Here is a 21,817-nt window from a genome sequence, read left to right on the forward strand (position 1 = left end):
ACTTAATGGGGAAATATTTCTTATTTTAAAAAAAAAAAAAACTTCTAGACTTCTTCTAGAGAGAAAAAAAGCTTGCACTTTTTACATTCTGGCCTTTAAAAACATTTAGAAAAATGCTGTAAATAGTGTTTTTTTTTCTTTTGTTGTTATATGACCACGGGACTTTTATTTTGGTATGTGTTTTTTGCTGACGGTGAGACAGGAGTTCCGCATTCGGAGTCTGTTGTTGTGCTTCTGGTCAGGCGGATCTCAGCTGCTGAAGATGATGGAGCATTCAGCATCAGACTCAGAAACTGAAGATCATGATCAGCCTTTACTTCGCCGGAAAGATACCGGAGACATTCAGAAAGGTAATGTATAAAAGACATTAACTATGCACGCCTTTTATGAATTTATGCAGATTTACAACTTGCCAGAGCGCAGGTACCATATTGCCACGACATTAGTTACTTTAAAAGTATTATTAAATTAAAATGAATTTATCGTTGTGCTTAATTGACAATGTACGGCTGCACTGTTAACTTGTAATTTGCTACAACCCATGTTAAGAAATTCCTTATTCATATTTAGAATCCATAACATGTCTCAGTCGTTCAGTATTCCCCAAAGTGCAGACCTCATCTCTTTAGTTCAATGTGATTGTCGCAGCACTTAACGCAGTCTACATCAATAATGCAAGAGCTTTTCAGATGTGCTTTCAAAACAGCCAGTCACGTGAAGGAGGAAGTGTTAGTCATGCAGGTAACAGCCCTAAAAATATACCGTGATAACTTGCTTCCACTTAATAATACTATATACTAGGCCTAACTATAATTACTACTGTAAAATCATATGTTAATTTAACATGTGTTAATGTTTTTTAAAATACAAATAAGTAATTTCTTCTTCTTCTTATCATTTTTATTTAAAAACTTCACTTTTATATGTACTACATGTTTTCATTTGAACAATGCGTCAGTACTGATATTGATTTAATCTTAGGGCATTGCTGAATGAAACCATAATCAGGAATAATTAAAAATAATTAACACACTTTAAGTATGTATATACAGTCAAGTAAAAAAGAAAGAACACCTTGTTGAATTCCATGGTTTTCCATCAGGACAATAAAAACTCATCTGGTCCTTGGCATTCTTCTCATTCTTCAGTAAGGAAGGTTATTCACAAATGGAAAACATACACCAATCTTCCCATGAGTGGACGTCCCAGCAAATTCACCCCAATATCAGACTGTAATGCTCAGAGAATTTGCAGACAACCCAAGAACTACACCTCAGACTCTACAGGCCTCAGTTAGCATGTCAAATGTTGAAGTTCATGACAGTACAATTAAAACAAACAAACAAACAAAAAACAGGACAAGTATGCATGTTTGGAAGGAGGAAGCCTCTTCTCTCTTAAAAAATAAAAATAAAAAATAGCTTAGGTTTGAAAAGTTGCATCTGAACAAACCATAAGACTTCTGAACAAGGGCAGACAAGACCAAAGTGGAGACGTTTGGCCATAATGCACAGTGCCAAGTTAGGCAAAAACCAAAAGAGCTTATCAGCACAAACATCTTATACCAAAAGTCAAGCTTGCTGGTGGAGGGCTGATGATTTTATAATTTATATTATTTTTATATAGCACCTATAAAAATCTGGTCATCTCAAAGCACTTAACAAGAACATACAAATAAAATATCTTGAAATAAAAAAATAGAAACATACATCAAAACAAATTTAAAAGACAAAGATGTGTTAAAGAAAAGAAATATTCATTTGTATGCTAGCCTGAAAAAATATGTTTTAAGTGAATATTTAAAAACACTCAGTGAGTCCGCATGTCTAATCACAGTGGGAAGAGCATTCCAGAGTTTAGGAGCAAAAGAAGAGAAAGTCCTATAGAACGTAGACGCATTGAAGGAACAATTAAAAAGACAGATTTAGAAGAACAGAGATTTCGTCTTGGGGTGTAGGCAGTTAAAAGATCAGACAGGTATTGTGGCACTAGACCGTGCAAGGCCTTGTAGGTAAGCATGAGAATTTTAAAATCGATGCGAAACCTGACAGGGAGCCAGTGCAAGGACTCCAGGATTGGAGTGATGTGCTCACTTGTCTTGGACCTTGTCAGGATTCTGGCCGCAGAGTTTTGAACATACTGCAATTTGTTGAGGGTAGATTTAGAAATCCCAGCAAGCAGAGCATTACAATAGTTGATGCGAGAAAAAAACAAACAAATTGATCAGTTTTTCAGCCACTGATAAAGATAACATGGGGCGCAGTCTTGCAATGTTTCTGAGATGAAAAATTTGGTTTTAACCATATTCTGGACAGGAGGATCAAATGTTAAATTTGCGTCAAATATCACCTTCAAATTTTGGGCTTGTTTTGTAGCCACAGGACCTGGGCACCTTGCAGTCTTTGCAGTTGACTATGAACTCCTCCGTATACCAAAGTATTCTCGAGTCTAATGTGAGGCCTGTTAGTGGGTGGGATATACAGTGAGGAAAATAAGTATTTGAACACCCTGTTATTTTGCAAGTTCTCCCACATAGAAATCATGGAGGGGTCTGAAATTGTCATCGTGGGTGCATGTCCACTGTGAGAGACATAATCTAAAAAAAAAAAAATCCAGAAATCACAATGTATGATTTTTTAACTATTTATTTGTATGATACAGCTGCAAATAAGTATTTGAATACCTGTCTATCAGTTAGAATTCTGACCCTCAAAGACCTGTTAGTCTGCCTTTAAAATGTCCACCTCCACTCCATTTATTATCCTAAATTAGATGCACCTGTTTGAGGTCGTTAGCTGCATAAAGACACCTGTCCATCCCATACAATCAGTAAGAATCCAACTACTAACATGGCCAAGACCAAAGAGCTGTCCAAAGACACTAGAGACAAAATTGTACACCTCCACAAGGCTGGAAAGGGCTACGGGGAAATTGCCAAGCAGCTTGGTGAAAAAAGGTCCACTGTTGGAGCAATCATTAGAAAATGGAAGAAGCTAAACATGACTGTCAATCTCCCTCGGACTGGGGCTCCATGTAAGATTTCACCTCGTGGGGTCTCAATGATCCTAAGAAAGGTGAGAAATCAGCCCAGAACTACACGGGAGGAGCTGGTCAATGACCTGAAAAGAGCTGGGACCATCGTTTCCAAGGTTACTGTTGGTAATACACTAAGACGTCATGGTTTGAAATCATGCATGGCACGGAAGGTTCCCCTGCTTAAACCAGCACATGTCCAGGCCCGTCTTAAGTTTGCCAATGACCATTTTGATGATCCAGAGGAGTCATGGGAGAAAGTCATGTGGTCAGATGAGACCAAAATAGAACTTTTTGGTCATAATTCCACTAAACGTGTTTGGAGGAAGAAGAATGATGAGTACCATCCCAAGAACACCATCCCTACTGTGAAGCATGGGGGTGGTAGCATCATGCTTTGGGGGTGTTTTTCTGCACATGGGACAGGGCGACTGCACTGTATTAAGAAGAGGATGACTGGGGCCATGTATTGCGAGATTTTGGGGAACAACCTCCTTCCCTCAGTTAGAGCATTGAAGATGGGTCGAGGCTGGGTCTTCCAACATGACAATGACCCGAAGCACACAGCCAGGATAACCAAGGAGTGGCTCTGTAAGAAGCATATCAAGGTTCTGGCATGGCCTAGCCAGTCTCCAGACCTAAACCCAATAGAGAATCTTTGGAGGGAGCTCAAACTCCGTGTTTCTCAGCGACAGGCCAGAAATCTGACTGATCTAGAAAAGATCTGTGTGGAGGAGTGGGCCAAAATCCCTCCTGCAGTGTGTGCAAACCTGGTGAAAAACTACAGGAAACGTTTGACCTCTGTAATTGCAAACAAAGGCTACTGTACCAAATATTAACATTGATTTTCTCAGGTGTTCAAATACTTATTTGCAGCTGTATCATACAAATAAATTGTTTAAAAATCATACATTGTGATTTCTGGATTTTTTTTTTTTTTTTTTTTTTTTTTAGATTATGTCTCTCACAGTGGACATGCACCTACAATGATAATTTCAGACCCCTCCATGATTTCTAAGTGGGAGAACTTGCAAAATAGCAGGGTGTTCAAATACTTATTTTCCTCACTGTATAACAAAGTGAACATTTTGTCCTCAAAGTTGATGTGTTAGAAGCAGGAAAAATTGGCGAGCGTAAGGATTTGAGCGAGGGCCAAATTGTGATTGCAAGACAACTGGGTCAGAGCATCTCCAAAACTTCAGCTCTTGTGGGGTGTTCCTGGTCTGCAGTGGTCAGTATCTATCAAAAGTAATCCAAGGAAGGAACAGTGGTGAACCAGCGACAGGGTCATGGGCGGCCAAGGCTCATTGATGCACGTGGGGAGCAAAGGCTGGCCCGTGTGGTCCGATTCAACAGACGAGCTACTGTAGCTCAGATTGCTCAAGAAGTTAATGCTGGTTCTGATAGAAAGGTGTTTTCTAACACAGTTGTGTATTCTTACACAGTGCATCACAGTTTGTGGCGTATGGGGCTGCATAGCTGCAGACCAGTCAGGGTGCCGATGTTGACCCCTGTCCACCGCCGAAAGCGCCAACAGTGGGCACGTGAGCATCAGAACTGGACCACGGAGTAATAGAAGAAGGTGTCCTGGTCTGATGAGTCACATTTTCTTTTGCATCACGTGGATGACCGGGAACACATGGCACCAGGATGCACTATGGGAAGAAGGCCAGCTGGCAGAGGCAGTGTGATGCTTTAGGCAATGTTCTGCTGGGAAACCTTGGGTCCTGCCATCCATGTGAATGTTACTTTGACACGTACCACCTACCTAAGCATTGTTGCAGACCATGTACACCCTTTCATGGAAACGGTATTCCCTAGTGGCTATGGTCTCTTTCAGCAGGATAATACGCCCTGCCACAAAGGAAAAATAGTTCAGGAATGATTTATAGAGTGCAACAATGAGTTTGAGGTGTTGCCTTGGCCTCCAGATTCCCCAGATCTCAATCGAGTCCATCATCTGTGGGCAGTGTTGCCAACTGCTTTCAATTGAAAGTAGCTAAAACTGGTAGCTAAATGTCACTAGATGACATCAAATTGCTATGACAAAATATGACAAAATCCCTAAATTGGCAACACTGTCTGTGGGATGTGCTGAACAAGCAAGTCCGATCCATGGAGGCCCCACCTCATAGCTTACATGACTTAAAGGATCTGCTGCTAACATCTTAGTGCCAGATACCACATCACATCTTTGGTTTTGTGGAGTCTATGCCTCAATGGGTCAGGGCTGCTTTTGGCAGAAAAAGGGAACCAACACAAGGATATTGCATATACAGTGTACTGTATATAATGTACTCTGAATCAGAGTGCACTGGTCACGCTGTATGTTTTGGGTGCTATACATGGTGTTTTAAGGGGTTTAGCTCACCACAGTCAATTGTTGACAAATTAACATCAAAACTAGGGTACAAAAAGACATACAGGCTTGGAACAATATGAGGGTCCATAAATGATGTGGGAGAATCTTTTAACAATGTTTCTGTTTATTCTTCCAGCTCCTGCTTGCTTTTCCTCACGTTACGGGTTGGCCTTTTTGTCCTGTTATGGCTTCTTTGTGGCATATGCCCTCAGGGTGAACCTTAGTGTGGCAATGGTGGACATGCTGAAAAACAGATCCAGTGCCAACACCAGTTCCTCCGTCTGTCCTCATCACAGCAGCCCTGTACCCAAACACAATCACACCGTAAGGGCGTCATGGTCTCTCATATTACATATTCAAACCACCTTTGTTTTATTATATGACTTGGAAAAAACATATAACTATACTAATTGTAAGTTTATTATATTAAAAATGTACACTGTTTCATGTGTATATTTTAAATAAATATTTTAAAAGAGTTTATGCATTGTTGCATTTCCATATAAAGTGTCATAGAAATAATATTTTTCATTGTCACTTATTTACCTAAAAATATTAAACTCTCTTTTTAAATTACATGAAAAGTAATTTTTAAAGTATTTTTTAAATAATTTTTTTATGTGCCATCATAGTGCTCATTTTAAAGAATTGAAGCCTATTCATGAGATTTTAGAACTTTAATCATACTCCGTTCAATATCTCAACAGGCCAGTGTGTATGACTGGGATTCGGAGACTCAGGGCTGGATCCTGGGCTCTTTTTTCTATGGATATATACTTACTCAGATACCAGGTGGCTACTTGGCACGCAAATATGGTGCCAAGTGGCTCTTTGGTTTTGGCATCCTTTGCACTGTGATCTTCACCCTGCTGACTCCAGTAGCTGCTGATCTGGGAGCTGGTTACCTCATCACTGTCAGGGTTTTGGAAGGTATTGGGGAGGTAACCGCAAATCTCATTACCTAAAATATGGTTCATAATATGTTTTATATCTTTAATTTTTAATTACTGTTATATATACTGTAGATTACATATGTGTTATTCATTTTGAAAAATAAAATTGGGCTTGTAGGGAGTGTCATTTCCTGCTATGCATGCAATGTGGGCGTCATGGGCACCACCTCTGGAGAGAAGTCGACTGCTCACTATCTCTTACACAGGTACCCTAGAACACATATGGTTTCATTTGTAACAATCTCCTCAAGTTTTTGTGAATTTGTCATATTTATTGATTTATTTTTTTCCTTGAAAAGGTGCTCAGCTGGGAACTGTAGTTGCTCTCCCTCTTTCTGGTCAGATATGTTTTTACCTAGACTGGACATACGTCTTTTATATATTTGGTAAGTTTTTATTATACTACACATTTAAAAGTGAACTTTGTGCACAAGCAGCATGAAATGTAATGCTAAGGATGCTATCACAGGCTTGTCTCTGAGTATATTCTTGATGTAAACTTCATCTGGTTTCTCTTGGAATCATAGGAGCTGTTGGACTTCTTTGGTTTGTCCTTTGGTCTTGCTTAGTCAGTAACAGTCCCAGCTCACACAAAAGGATAACAGAGGCTGAGAAGACATACATAATGGCATCTTTAAAAAATGAAGTAGGTAACATTACAGTGCTTTATGTTGGAATCTTTATTCTACAACCAGCTAGTTTTTGACTCATTAATTGATTGTATGTGTTATAATGTGTCATTTCCTGCTGCAGCTGTCGCCAACCACAGATTACATCCCATGGACATCAATCCTCAAGTCTTTGCCATTATGGGCCATAGTTGTGGCACACTTCTCCTACAACTGGACGTTTTACACTCTGCTGACTCTCTTACCCACCTACATGAATGATATTCTTGGATTCAGCATCCAGCAGGTGAATGCAAAGCAGGGCTGATTATCTGAACAATTTGCATTTTATTACATTTACAGTGGGTACGGAAAGTATACAGAACCCCCTTAAATTTTTCACTCTTTGTTATATTGCAGCCATTTGCTAAAATCATTTAAGTTAATTTTTTTTTCCTCATTAATGTACACACAGCACCCCATATTGACAGAAAAACACAGAATTGTTGACATTTTTGCAGATTTATTCAAAAAGAAAAACTGAAATATCACATGGTCCTAAGTATTCAGACCCTTTGCTCAGTATTTAGTAGAAGCACCCTTTTGATCTAATACAGCCATGAGTCTTTTTGGGAAAGATGCAACAAGTTTTTCACACCTGGATTTGGGGATGCTCTGCCATTCCTCCTTGCAGATCCTCTCCAGTTCTGTCAGGTTGGATGGTAAACATTGGTGGACAGCTATTTTTAGGTCTCTCCAGAGATGCTCAATTGGGTTTAAGTCAGGGCTCTGATTGGGCCATTCAAGAACAGTCACAGAGTTGTTGTGAAGCCACTCCTTTGTTATTTTAGCTGTGTGCTTAGGGTCATTGTCTTGTTGGAAGGTAAACCTTCGGCCCAGTCTGAGGTCCTGGGCACTCTGGAGAAGGTTTTCGTCCAGGATATCCCTGTACTTGGCCGCATTCATCTTTCCCTCGATTGCAACCAGTCGTCCTGTCCCTGCAGCTGAAAAACACCCCCACAGCATGATGCTGCCTCCACCATGCTTCACTGTTGGGACTGTATTGGACAGGTGATGAGCAGTGCCTGGTTTTCTCCACACATACCGCTTAGAATTAAGGCCAAAAAGTTCTATCTTGGTCTCATCAGACCAGAGAATCTTATTTCTCACCATCTTGGCAAACTCCATGCGGGTTTTGATGTGTCTTGCACTGAGGAGAGGCTTCCGTCGGGCCACTCTGCCATAAAGCCCCGACTGGTGGAGGGCTGCAGTGATGGTTGACTTTCTACAACTTTCTCCCAGTGATCTTTGGGTTCTTCTTTACCTCTCTCACCTAGGCTCTTCTCCCCCGATAGCTCAGTTTGGCCGGATGGCCAGCTCTAGGAAGGGTTCTGGTCATCCCAAATGTCTTCCATTTAAGGATTATGGAGGCCACTGTGCTCTTAGGAACCTTAAGTGCAGCAGAATTTTTTTTGTAACCTTGGCCAGATCTGTGCCTTGCCACAATTCTGTCTCTGAGCTCTTCAGGCAGTTCCTTTGACCTCATAATTCTCATTTGCTCTGACATGCACTGTGAGCTGTAAGGTCTTATATAGACAGGTGTGTGGCTTTCCTAATCAAGTCCAATCAGTATAATCAAACACAGCTGGACTCAAATGAAGGTGTAGAACCATCTCAAGGATGATCAGAAGAAATGGACAGCACCTGAGTTAAATATATGAGTGTCACAGCAAAGAGTCTGAATACTTAGGACCATGTGATATTTCAGTTTTTCTTTTTTAATAAATCTGCAAAAATGTCAACAATTCTGTGTTTTTCTGTCAATATGGGGTGCTGTGTGTACATTAATGAGGAAAAAAATGAACTTAAATAATTTTAGCAAATGGCTGCAATATAACAAAGAGTGAACAATTTAAGGGGGTCTGAATACTTTCCGTACCCACTGTATTTTAATGTTTTGAATCCTTTTTTTTTTTACTTTTACTTATCTTCATCTTCCAACATAAAAAAGATTTGTATGTTGGGGTCGGTAACATTTTTTTATACATATATTTTTAAAAGCAGTCTCTTACATGCACCAGTCTGCATTTATTTGATCCACAAATACAGTTAAATAGTAATATTATGAAAAATAAATATTATAAAATTACTGTTTTATTTTAATGTCATTTATTCCTGTGATCGTAAAGCAGCATCATTACTCCAGTCTTCAGTGTCACATGATCCTTCCGAAATCATTCTAATATGCTGATTTGTTGCCCAAGAAACATTTCTCATTGGTATCATTGTTATAGGCATTGTTATTTTATTTGCAGAAACCATGATACATTCAGAATTTTTACATAAATTGAATATTCAAAAGAACAGCATTTATTAAATATTGAAATATTTTGTAACATTATAAATGTATTCACTGACACTTTTGAGCAATTGAATGCATTATTGCTAAAGAAGTAACAACATATGACACATACTGACCCCAAAATTTTGAATGGTAGCGTTTTTAAAGCTGCAGTCTGTAACTTTTTTAACGGATCATTTATAGCCTTTTCTCACAGCAGCTGGAATAATTAAAATGAGCATTGTGATGGCAGATTGTAATCTAGAAAGATCCAAATGACAATCATCAGTGTTCAAAAGCAAAAGACTTTGCACTGCGGAACAACTACAGAAATTGAGATCTACAGGTAACACTAATACACACTAAATACACATAGTCACGCAATGGTGATATTGTCCTCATTGGCAGCGTGATTTATTGAAAAAAAAAAATTCTCAGTTGGTCAGAACAAAAGTGGCAGACATGTTACTTAATTGTTCAGTTGACATTTTCCGGTGAAAATTCTTATTTTGGTCATTCTTCAAGGATGTAGAATCTGTGATTCAGAAGTACTGTATCCACACCAAACATTAGATTAATCTGTGCAGAGGAGCCGTGCAGATGCATAACCCATGTAAACATGATAATTCTGCAAATAACTGCAATTGCAGGTTTCAAACAAAGATGGCGACAAAGAGAAACTTACGGACTGCCGCTTTAATGTAAAAATAGGTCATCTGAAAGTACACGTTGACTCTTATCAAAAGGCCCATTTGCTGTGTATTAATTGTGAACTCATTGTGTGTCATTCTCAGAATGGAATGCTCTCGGCTCTGCCCTACCTTGGTTGTTGGTTGCTGGCTTTGCTGGGTGGACAACTGGCAGACTTCCTGAGAGAGAGATGTCTTATTCGCACTGTAATTGTGCGCAAGGCTTTCACTATAGTTGGTAAGGCATTCATAGACCCTTTACACACTGTGTTATGCTGAACAGTGCACATTTGCAGAAATGTTGATGGGATGATTGAAGTAGTGCTGTTAGGTGTGTCAATGCTTTAAATAAATCAGTGTGTCTGTTTTTAATGTGTCCAGGAATGGTGGGACCAGCCGTCTTCCTGGTGGCTGCTGGCTACACTGGCTGTGACTACGTCTTGGCCATTGCCTTCCTCACCCTCTCTTCCTCTCTAGGGGGCATTTCAGCATCTGGATTTAACATCAACCATTTGGATATTGCTCCCTCGTAAGACAAGAATGACATTTGTTGGCAGTCATACAAGTTTTATGGTTTAGGAGAACTGTACATGCAATAAACCCATATCATAAGTTAGTTATGGTTGCAACATTGTATAAAGTGCCCCTGCACTTTCTGATAAAATGTTATCAAAGGTTTTTTTTTTCTTTCTTCACAGCTATGCTGGGATATTGCTTGGGATCACAAACTCATTTGCCACTATACCTGGAATGGTGGGCCCAGTAATAGCGAGATCTCTGACCAAATCTGTAAGTTACAATTTCTTGCCTTTATTTATTTATTTATTTCAAGACTGTATTATGTTATGTGTTACCCAAACTAGGAAAGGTGCTGAAAGGAGGGCTTTAAATACTATGCGTATTGCTGATATAAGGCTGTCCTATGTTCATTATGCAACAATTCTTAACATAATTCAGAATATTCATAACACAAAATGCCTCATTTCAAGATAAATACATTTTTCATGTACTTTTACATCACTGTTCAGCTCCTCATTAACAATGATTTTGACTGGTTTGTGACAATGGAGTAACAAATGCCTAAATATTGTGTTTTAATCTAGAACACCATTCCAGAGTGGCAAACTGTCTTCTACATCTCTGCAGCGATCAATATATTTGGAGCAGTTTTCTTCACAATATTTGGCAAGGGCACAGTCCAGCCTTGGGCTGTCCAGAGAATAAACATCCAGTGAAACATATCTACCATTAGCCATTTCAAAAAGGAGAAAGGGACGTATCTGTTGTAAATTCCATAGAAATCCTATAGATAATTGCATATGATTTGCAAACTAATGAATATTGCACAATCCAATGTTGTTATTTTTTCAAACATACCAATTGGTAAATCTGTATTTGTTAACACATCAGTAGTTTTTAAGATAAAATTTATCCCCCCCCCCCCCAATGAAAGTATGATAAATGAAATGGGTGAAGGGAATATTACACATACGTATCAATATGGTACATTCAGTCATGATAAGGAGAAAAGGTTTAATCACACTACCATTGTCTAATTTGTAAACAAAACACTCATGAGCTGAGCCTGTTTAGTGAATCAGTCAGAGAGGTTCATGAAATAATCTCACTCACAACATGTCCAACTCATGAATTGGTTTGAACTACTCAAAGGGAAAGTTCACCCCCCCCCAAAAAAAATTATCTCATTTACTTCATCCTTCTGTAAGTCAATGGGGTCCATCAACTTATGAAAAAAAAAAAAAAAATACTATGGAAGTCAATGGGGTCCATCAACTGTTTGATTTCCGACATTCTTCAAAATATCTTCTTTTGTGTTCAGCAGAAGAAAGAATTACCTACAGGTTTGGAACAACTTGAGGGTGAGCAAATGACATAATTTTTGGGTGAACTATCCCTTTAAGGCTTGTGAGACCCAATGTAGTTCACTTGTAAGAACTAAATTTACTTCAGTTCTGTTGAAAACTGAAATATTTGTTTGGCAAAAGAGCGCTGAATGCAGTAAATGCAATAAGAATGGCATTTTCCCCTCAAATACATTAAAATAATCGTTAAGGAATGGGAATCTTTTACGTTGATCATCCCTATGAAATATGCCTTATTGTAGGCCTATGATTAGCACAACATGCCTTAACCATGCTCAAGGAATAGTTCAACAAGGGAGATTTTATTTTAATTAATGTCTGGTTTTTACATTTTAGTCTTTTTGTACAGTATACCTGAATTATGTTTACATTTTTATTTCTTTGTTTTGTGCAATCGTTAAAACAAAATGACGTTTGTTGATCTTTCAGCTGTCAAGACACTGCAATACATGCTTCATCACCTGTCAAATAAGTGTACATTTAATAAAATTATTGCATTCGTTTATTTTGTTGATGTACATGTATTTATTTTTAGGATTATAACTTCTATGTCGCCGAATAATTAACTGCGTCACCTATGTAACCATCGCAACCATTCGTGCACCTGACACATTTAAAGCCAATGCATTACAAACTCTATTAACCTTTTTCCTTTCCAGTCCCTCTATTCTAAATGAGTGTTTCTTTGCGATAGCAGTCCGAACTCAAGCATCCTCTGCGACTGATGTAGGCAGCAATGTTGTTCTCGTCTGCGCATGCACAGTTGCGTCGGGTCTGTATAATAACAAGATCAGACGCGCCGCTCAGCCTCTTCAGCACCGTTCCTGTGTCCCGAACACACGCGCAGGTACAGTACCGCACATTCACACGCATCTTTATCTGCGAATTAAAAACTAAACCAATCAAACGTGTCCGTGATTAAAGTATTATATCGTCTCGGTATTTATGTCTTCAAAATAATTGCCTTTTGTAATAGACCTTACTGATGCTTGCATTCGACATTGCGCTAGAAACAGACTGGGAATGTGAGAACATGGCGGCAGCTGCAGAGGAAGGGATTGCACTATTAAATCCCCTAGACATCTAAATGATCTCTTCGCCTACTCTTCGTAGACGACTAAAATTGCAGTGTTTCTGAGCAAATTAACACCAAAATGAACAGCTTTCTGAAGTCATGTTGTCACGCATAACAGGAATTATTTAAAGTGCTTTTTAAAGAATGCGTCTCTGTTAGATAACCTCTAATAGACAACCTAACAAGAATAGCCCTTCTGTTAACCTCTCAAGTTAAGCTGGGAATTAGCTTCCTTACTCTAATTGCAGTTCAGCTCTTGCCTTTAAGGAACCTCTTGGAATTCTGTTCCTGACGAATTACTGATCAGCTCATTTGAAATGATGCTGATGCAATAATCTTACAAGCTGAGTTCATGATGCAGCTTAATCTTAATGCACTACCTTAAAATTGAATATGAATTATAGCTTAAACAGCTGCTCCAATATTTCTTTTCTTTGAACAATATCGGATACATGAGTGGCTCACAAATGGCTGCCAGTCTTTTAAATCGGTAGGCGAATCTTTACAAAATGGAGGTCTGCAGGACAAAGATGTACCAGGCATAAAGAAAGGCATGCTCAGTCTTTTAAAGCAGTTGCTAGTTACTTGGCAGAGCTAGAAGCCTAAATAGCCCAAAACAATACTGCTGATCTGAAGGTTAAAAAAAGGAGATAATGTAGTGAATATCGTATTTGTTAATCAAATTTCTTTATCTGCATTGCGTTCAGTGTCCATTGAGTGAAATTCAAATAAGACATTTAAAATATGGTATTTGCATAGGTAATTACATAGATTACTGCAGCCAAGAAATATATTTCTGTCAGTGTTTACCTGTATGTCTCGTGTGGTTTACTTTAGCAGAACACCAGAGGGGAATTTTTGATGACTGTGTTGGTTGGTCTTTTCCATGAGGATTTTCAAGGCTTTACTTCTTCAGTTCCCTATTTTTGTCATTCATTGGAAAAGAATGACCTGGACATTCTTTAAATTTCTCCTTTTATATTCCATAGAGGTCGTACAAGTTTAGGACAGCATTGGGTGAATAAATGATAGAATTTTCATTTTGGGGAGTACTATACTGTATTTTCAGATCTACTGAAGAACAGTTCTTGTGTTTGAATAGGTACTTCTTTAGTCCTTGGAATTAGTGGGTTTTAAATTGCATAAAAAGCATCCTTTAGCAAGGGATGACCTGTCTAACTTCGATTGTCTATTATAGAATTTGTACAGTAACTGTTTCTTGGTGTCTCTGTAAAGCTTTACAGATACATTGGCACTTTAAATAAAGCAATCAGCCATGGGAAAGGAGAAGCTCCACATCAATATTGTGGTTATTGGCCATGTGGATTCTGGAAAGTCCACTACGACTGGCCACCTTATCTACAAGTGTGGTGGGATTGACAAGCGAACGATTGAGAAGTTTGAGAAAGAGGCTGCAGAGGTAAGATGGAGATATTGGAGACATTAACTAACATATGATTAAAACTATTTTAGCAGTTCTATAATATGTTTATGTGCATCATTCCTAGATGGGAAAGGGCTCTTTTAAGTATGCCTGGGTGCTGGACAAGCTTAAAGCAGAAAGAGAGAGAGGAATCACCATTGACATCTCCCTGTGGAAGTTTGAGACCAGCAAATACTACGTCACCATCATTGATGCTCCAGGACACAGGGACTTCATCAAAAACATGATCACTGGAACCTCACAGGTTAGGAGATTAACAGGCCACAAATATATTTTAATAGCTGCTATTTATGTATAAAAAAAATAATCCTTAACGTGTTTTCTGACCCTCAGGCAGACTGTGCCGTGCTGATTGTGGCGGCAGGTGTTGGGGAGTTTGAGGCTGGCATCTCAAAGAACGGTCAGACCAGAGAGCACGCTCTTCTCGCCTACACATTGGGTGTGAAGCAGCTGATTGTTGGTGTCAACAAGATGGATTCTACTGAACCCAGCTACAGTCAGAAGCGTTATGAGGAAATTGTGAAAGAAGTTAGCACCTACATCAAGAAGATTGGCTATAATCCTGACACAGTGGCATTCGTGCCCATCTCTGGCTGGAATGGAGATAACATGCTTGAGGCCAGTCCCAATGTAAGTATGAAAAGGGAAATAAGTAATAACGTTTCCCATAAGGTTGCACAATCGGTATAAAACCGAAATCACATTTTCCATGTCTTGGAGCTGCTCGGTTTGCAGTTAAATCTGCTCCACACAAATTCATCTCTGTATCGGCTCTGAGATTGGGTCGCTTATACCGTGCATTTGTGAAAGCAACATATGACAACCATCTTCCAAAGTGCTTATAAAACAAAAAAGTCTTGGTGCCAAAAGAGAAGCTCTAAGGGCTCCCTGTGGTGTTTTCACCAATATAAAAGCTTGATGGTTTAACATTTGAAAATGAAGAAAGACATAAATTAAATGTGATATTACAATAAGGATTCTTATTTTGTTAGATTTTTTTTTAGTTATAATAATAATAATAATAATAATAATCATTATAATAAATAATTTATTTTTACATATAATACTATTAATATAATAATGACAATTATTATTATAACCATTTTGACGGCCAAATTATGCAGCCTTACAAACAAGCACTGCAAACCACAGCAAATCACATTTTAAAATCGTAATCGCATTTTCATCAGACAAATCCCCCCAAATTCCCCTATAGTGTCCGTGTTTCAGTTTGGAGCATTATGAATTTCTTTAGGGAATATAAACACTTTATATTTGTGCAAAATGGCTTCCCAACAGGTTGGTTCCCATCAGTGTCTTCATTAGGTTACTATTTTGCTTTAGATGACTTGGTTCAAAGGTTGGAAAATTACCAGGAAAGAGGGAAATGCATCTGGGACTACACTATTGGAAGCTCTGGACGCCATTCAGCCTCCAACACGTCCAACTGACAAACCCCTCCGCCTGCCTCTTCAGGACGTCTACAAGATTGGAGGTTCGCATTCCAGCAACCAAACTATATTGCAGATTGGCCTAAAATAAATTAGATACATTTTACCGGTTATCATTTTCTAACTTTAAAGCTTAAAAGCAATAAGGCATTATTCTGCTAACATGAAGCAGAGCTGAATGATAAGCAATGTTTTGACTAGGTATTGGAACCGTCCCTGTGGGCCGTGTGGAGACTGGCCTTTTGAAGCCAGGTATGGTGGTGACCTTTGCCCCTGTGAACGTGACAACTGAAGTCAAGTCTGTGGAGATGCATCACGAGGCTCTGTTGGAGGCCTTGCCCGGGGACAATGTTGGCTTTAACGTTAAGAACGTCTCCGTCAAGGATATCCGTCGTGGCAACGTTGCTGGAGACAGCAAAAATGACCCACCCCAGGAGGCTGCCAGCTTCACTGCTCAAGTAAGCTTGATTAACTTACTTTCATTACTCACTTGACTGAGTAGTAAACCTGACTAGTTATTACAAGCTTGATTCTTTCCCATCAGGTGATCATCCTGAATCACCCAGGGCAGATCAGCGCTGGCTACGCCCCTGTGCTAGATTGCCACACTGCACATATCGCCTGTAAGTTTGCAGAGCTGAAGGAGAAGATCGATCGTCGTTCTGGGAAGAAGCTTGAGGACAACCCCAAGAGCCTCAAGTCAGGAGACGCGGCTATTGTCGACATGATCCCTGGGAAGCCCATGTGTGTGGAGAGCTTTTCGGAGTATCCTCCTCTGGGTAAGTGCTATCTCAACATTCAACTCAAAGAGCAAAATACTTCATTGCTCATTTTTTATTTCTTTTTATTTACTTAAGGTAATTGAGGTTAATATATATAATATATATATATATATATATATATATATATATTTATTTATTTTATTTTTTTTCTTGATATTTTGTAAATCCTCTTTTATGGATTTATCTGAAATCCATGCCAAATAACTAAGAATAAGAAAGCTATAACTATAACTACAGGTTTTGTTTTACCATGCAAAAAGAAAAAAAAAAGCGTAGAAAAACAAAAAACTCACAGAAAAAAAAACATTGACTACAACATCGGTTATTAATATTTTTTAGAGGTTGAGGGCAGTCATTTTTGGGTTGACATTTAAGTCTTTTTGGGTTATGGATGCTCCGATCGATCGGCATCGGCCGATAATCACATTCAATGACTCGATCAGGAGTCACTAAAATAGGCCGATTTCACCAACAAATCACAAATTGATGATGTCAGACTTTAGCGCCATAGTAATGTCATCACCAGTGTGGAATATTACACGCTCCCAAGAAACAATGCATTTTTAAGCCTTGCAATTTAAGAGCAAGTGATTTGAAACTGCGTACGCGTAGTAAGCAGCGAAACAGTGCTCGGTCAATATGCAATATCATAGAGACGGGTTAGAGACGGGTTCTGAGGACAGACACAGTCTGCTCGTCCAGCGTGAGTACTCTTACTGGGCTTGAACGGGCAAATACACACAATTATGCCAAAATGAATGACCATATTTTGCGAGTATCCTCGTAAACAGTCGTTTATGTCTTAAGTGAAAGTAAACAGTGTATTCAGTGTTAAAGGATAATAAAGCAGTTATTTATGTTATGTTGTATTTCTATTTCTAGTGCTTTAAAGGTGCAATATTTAATATTTTCTGTCAGCTAGAGGCCTATTCAAAACAAAGGCGTAGCTTGATAACGCCAAGTTTGAGCGTGGAATCTTGGGACATGTGGTCTTCACCTCTACGGCTGGTGGAAAATAATTGGGATAGGACTCGGGAAGAAATCATGTTCATGGATGCGATTATTAACGTTACTGTAGTATGAAGCAGAGCAGGACTGAGTGTTATGGGAGCTGAACGAGGCAGCTGGAGCGATTGCGCAACACACGCTGCAAGCAGCAGAGCTTTTATTATGACACAGTCGTCAGCGTCGCTTCCGCTTTTCCGGTCTAGCTTATGAGGTAACACAGCTCTGTTTATCATATTAGATACACATTAGAGTGTGTTGAAAATGATGTTATAACGTTACTTGGTGCGTTCGCTTGGTGGCTGCTGTGAGACACTAGTTGCACACTACAGTAAACTAGATCGATTTTAGAATATCATTAATAAATGCTGGATGACTTGTGTTGATAAATGGCATGCAATTTTAAAACGTATTGTTTGATGGAGAAAATGCAGTATTACTGTTATTAAAAATAAAGCTGCATCTGATTATGCTATTTGACAAAATAATGTTTTTCCTCAGAGGCATGGTAAAGCACGGTACTCGCAAAAAATCAAGAAAATTAGATTTAAACAATAAGACTAAACGTGTCTGGCTATATAACATTAATTCGTTTTCTGTCTATAAATATATCAAAACAGTTGTTCCATTGCCTTTTAAAGCGTGTAAATATTAAAGCGTCTTTGGTGTTTCCATGGTTACTACAAAATAATGCCGGAAACCGAGGGTAACGCGGGTATGACGCAATTGACCGGCGACTCCTCACACGTCCTGGAGCCTTGGTTAAAATTGCAATTTTCTCATGATTTACAAAGAGTTGCAAACATTTGGGATATTGTAAGTACTCAACTGAACAAAATATATAACACTGGCCTAGTGGTTTTTGGATATTTTACTGCAAAATTCTTACATATTGCACCTTTAAGTTTAGCGCTTAATGTGTTGATGGAGAACGACTGTTCAGTACAGCCACATATGTTTTGGATGAAAAGACGAATAGACTATCTCCAAAAAATGCTTAAAAGCTAGAATTTATAAAGAGAATCCTGCCTTACCTACTTAAGTAGGACATAGGAAGGAAGGAAGGAAGCAAATACTCAGCACTTGCTGGATAATATTCCTGATTATTTTTTTAAACAAGCTAATTTTGTTCATTTAGGAGTTACAGTGTTTCTCTATGTTTTTGTCCTCAGTCACATACTGGACAATGTTTAATTACACCTTATGGGTTGTAATTATGTTCAGTTTCACATTGTCTTGTAGGCTCGTTAATAAGCTTGAGTATCCTAATATGCATAGTGTGTTTTTATAAGCCCTGTTTTTAAAAGCCTATTAAAATGTTAATTGTACAATTAATATTTGTTGTGCTTATTTATTTGATTCTCAATTAAAACAACAATCTATAGCATTGCTGTAAATAATGTCTGTGGTATTATCTGGAAGAAGAAAAAAAACACTGACATTCAACAGAGAGCTTAATTATTACTTGTATAAAGCTTGAATGATCGGTAATCGTATCGGCTGAAAAAAAATCCTGTTCAGAGCATCCGTAGTTGACATCATTGTAGTCTTTATTTTGCAACACTTAAATGTCACCTCAGTCAGCACCTAAGAGTCAGTCCTAGACTTTGCTGAAAGTTGCTTTTAGCTTCTTTATAAATAGCTCGTACTCATAAACAAGTCCTACTTTTTAGAAATTTTTTTTGACAAAGTCAAAGATTAAGCCTTTTCTAGTTTTACGCATATGGCCTCTGAATGCGAGTTTGCAGTTGATTGAAAGAAAGTTCCTGAGTTTAAGAGGACTAAATGATTGGAGAAATTTGGTATACATCACCAGAGAGAAGTCTTGGTGTCTGAAGTACAAGTTATGACATTTTGATTAAGAAATAAAAAAATAAAAATGGTAAAATGAAACATGCATGACTGAATCGTTCACAATAACAACAGCATACCTTTATAAAAGAGATGGGGTGAGTTTTCCTTGCATTCAACACACCAAGATTTTTTTTTTTTTATCGTTAAAGTCATGGCAGTGATGGCACAACTCATCTTTTTAGCATCCGTTATAGGATGATAGGGATAAATGAACACAGATGACATGCTTGGATCAAAACCATCCTTTTGGTTTGCAGGTCGTTTTGCTGTGCGTGACATGCGACAGACAGTTGCAGTGGGAGTGATTAAAGGAGTGGAGAAGAAGGCCGCGACGACCGGAAAGGTCACCAAATCTGCTCAGAAAGCCCAGAAGGCCAAATGAATGTTGTGTTTGACTGCCAACTCCAGAGACACATATGGAAAAGCAGCGGCCATCCAGCTCTTCTATCCTATTGGCTGCTTAGGTTCCATAGTTAGAGACTGCTTAATAGTTCCAATGCATCGCAAAAGTATCAGAAGGAAAAAATATTAACAAAAGCAGTCCTTTAGATAACTCTTATTTGTATGTTGACTCATAAGTCTTAAATCCACACCATTATTTGTGTTTTGATAGTTGTGCTCTTCTCTTCGATGATGGCTGTTGAAACCATATGTGATTTTTAAAATCTTGAGAGGTCTGACCTCTCCTGCTCTGGAGTGCAGTTTTAGCCTGGTTCTCACAATGTTGTCTTTGCTTGTTTTAGTACTTGTTTGCAAAATACCATGTGTGCAGTATCCACTGGTGGTGAGCTACTTAAACAACACTATTTAGTAGACTTTGAGAACCTGTATGTTTAGCTTTGCAGAACAACGAAAATCTAAAAATGAAGCTCTTAAGTAGCCCGTGTCTGGGCTCATGCAATCTTTGGTGCACTGACAGCTTTATGTTTAGCACTTTGACTGGCGTAGGCTAACCCTGCACAAGCACTTGTTGACTTTAATTGGCATTAGCTACTGCACCTTATCATAAAAAATAAAAGCTTTCATGTCATATTAAAGATGTCTCAAACATAATGACGGTGTTTGTGTTCATTTCACTCTTAAACAGTACACTACATAAAAGCTATATAGGACTGTGTTTAGACTCTAAATATACAGTTATGACAAAGTCCCTACAATAAACTATCTAACTATCTAAGAACAGATTAAAATAGACTGTATTTTGCTATTTTTTCAATGTATTTAACAATTTTAGTACATTTCAATTCTGAATGCCTTCACCTTTGGTAGAACAAAGTTTGTTCTAAACTAACTTTGAGGATAAATCACTCCTTTAGCCACAAGATGGCGCAACTAATCAGTTTATTAAATTATTAATTGCCAAGTCATTTAGTAAAACAGGACAGGTTTACCAGTAGTAGTAATTATTAGTTATTTTATTAGTCTATAGCTGGTCTAATTTACAGTTCAAGAAATATTATGCATGATTTACCAGTTTAAATCACTGTGGAGCTTTAAAATATAAATATTACTCCTATATTATTGTCAGTCACTGCACACAAAAGTAGTTTCCAGTATATACTCAGACTGTTTACGTTATTGAGCATATTCTTCCTGGGCAATAATGGTGAAATGACCAGCAAAAGCAGGGCACACTGTAGACTTTAAGCAGAATTTAAAGGGTTAGTTCACCCAAAAATGAAAATAATGTAATTTATTACTTACCCTCATGTTGTTCCACGTCCGTAAGTCCTTCGTTAATCTTCGAAACACAAATTAAGATATTTTAGTTGAAATCCGATGGCTCAGTGAGGCCTGCATAGCCAGCAATGACATTTCCTCTCTCAAGATGCATTAATGTACTAAAAACATATTTAAATCAGTTCATGAGTACAGTGGTTCAATATTAATATTATAAAGTGACGAGAATATTTTTGGTGCGCCAAAAAAAATAAAATAACGACTTTGACTTATATAGTGATGGCTGATTTCAAAACCACAGCACAAATGAATCAGCGTATCGAATCATGATTCGGATCGCGTGTCAAACAGCCAAACTGCAGAAATCACGTGACTCTGGCTTTTCGAACCGCTGATTCATTATGCTCCGAAGCTTCATGAAGCAGTGTTTGGAAATCGACCATCACTATATGTCGTTATTTTGCTTTTTTGGTGAACCAAAAACATTCTTGTTGCTTTATATTATTAATATTGAACCACTGTACTCACATGAACTGATTTAAATATGTTTTTAGTACATTAATGGATCTTGAGAGAGGAAATGACATTGCTGGCTATGCAGGCCTCTCTGAGCCATCGGATTTCAACAAAAATATCTTAATTTGTGTTTCGAAGATG

At 38.3% G+C, this 21,817-nt stretch overlaps 2 protein-coding genes across 2 annotated transcripts; both read left to right on the plus strand.

Moving 5' to 3' along the window:
- Positions 1-218: 218 nt before the first annotated feature.
- Positions 219-12,339, plus strand: slc17a5 (solute carrier family 17 member 5). Its single transcript, XM_067386316.1, has 11 exons — positions 219-350; positions 5,532-5,719; positions 6,103-6,336; positions 6,467-6,554; positions 6,648-6,734; positions 6,876-6,994; positions 7,102-7,263; positions 10,092-10,224; positions 10,368-10,515; positions 10,685-10,775; positions 11,090-12,339. Exons 1-11 carry the CDS (start codon positions 263-265, stop codon positions 11,219-11,221), a joined length of 1,470 nt encoding a protein of 489 aa, XP_067242417.1. The 5' UTR covers positions 219-262; the 3' UTR covers positions 11,222-12,339.
- A 187-nt stretch (positions 12,340-12,526) lies between these two features.
- Positions 12,527-20,636, plus strand: eef1a1a (eukaryotic translation elongation factor 1 alpha 1a). Its single transcript, XM_067386317.1, has 8 exons — positions 12,527-12,716; positions 14,181-14,364; positions 14,453-14,632; positions 14,722-15,018; positions 15,733-15,883; positions 16,041-16,297; positions 16,384-16,618; positions 19,738-20,636. Exons 2-8 carry the CDS (start codon positions 14,221-14,223, stop codon positions 19,860-19,862), a joined length of 1,389 nt encoding a protein of 462 aa, XP_067242418.1. The 5' UTR covers positions 12,527-12,716; positions 14,181-14,220; the 3' UTR covers positions 19,863-20,636.
- The last annotated feature ends 1,181 nt before the right edge of the window (positions 20,637-21,817 follow it).

Source organism: Chanodichthys erythropterus, chromosome 5 (assembly GCF_024489055.1).
Source record: "Chanodichthys erythropterus isolate Z2021 chromosome 5, ASM2448905v1, whole genome shotgun sequence".
Taxonomy (NCBI): Eukaryota; Metazoa; Chordata; class Actinopteri; order Cypriniformes; family Xenocyprididae; genus Chanodichthys; species Chanodichthys erythropterus.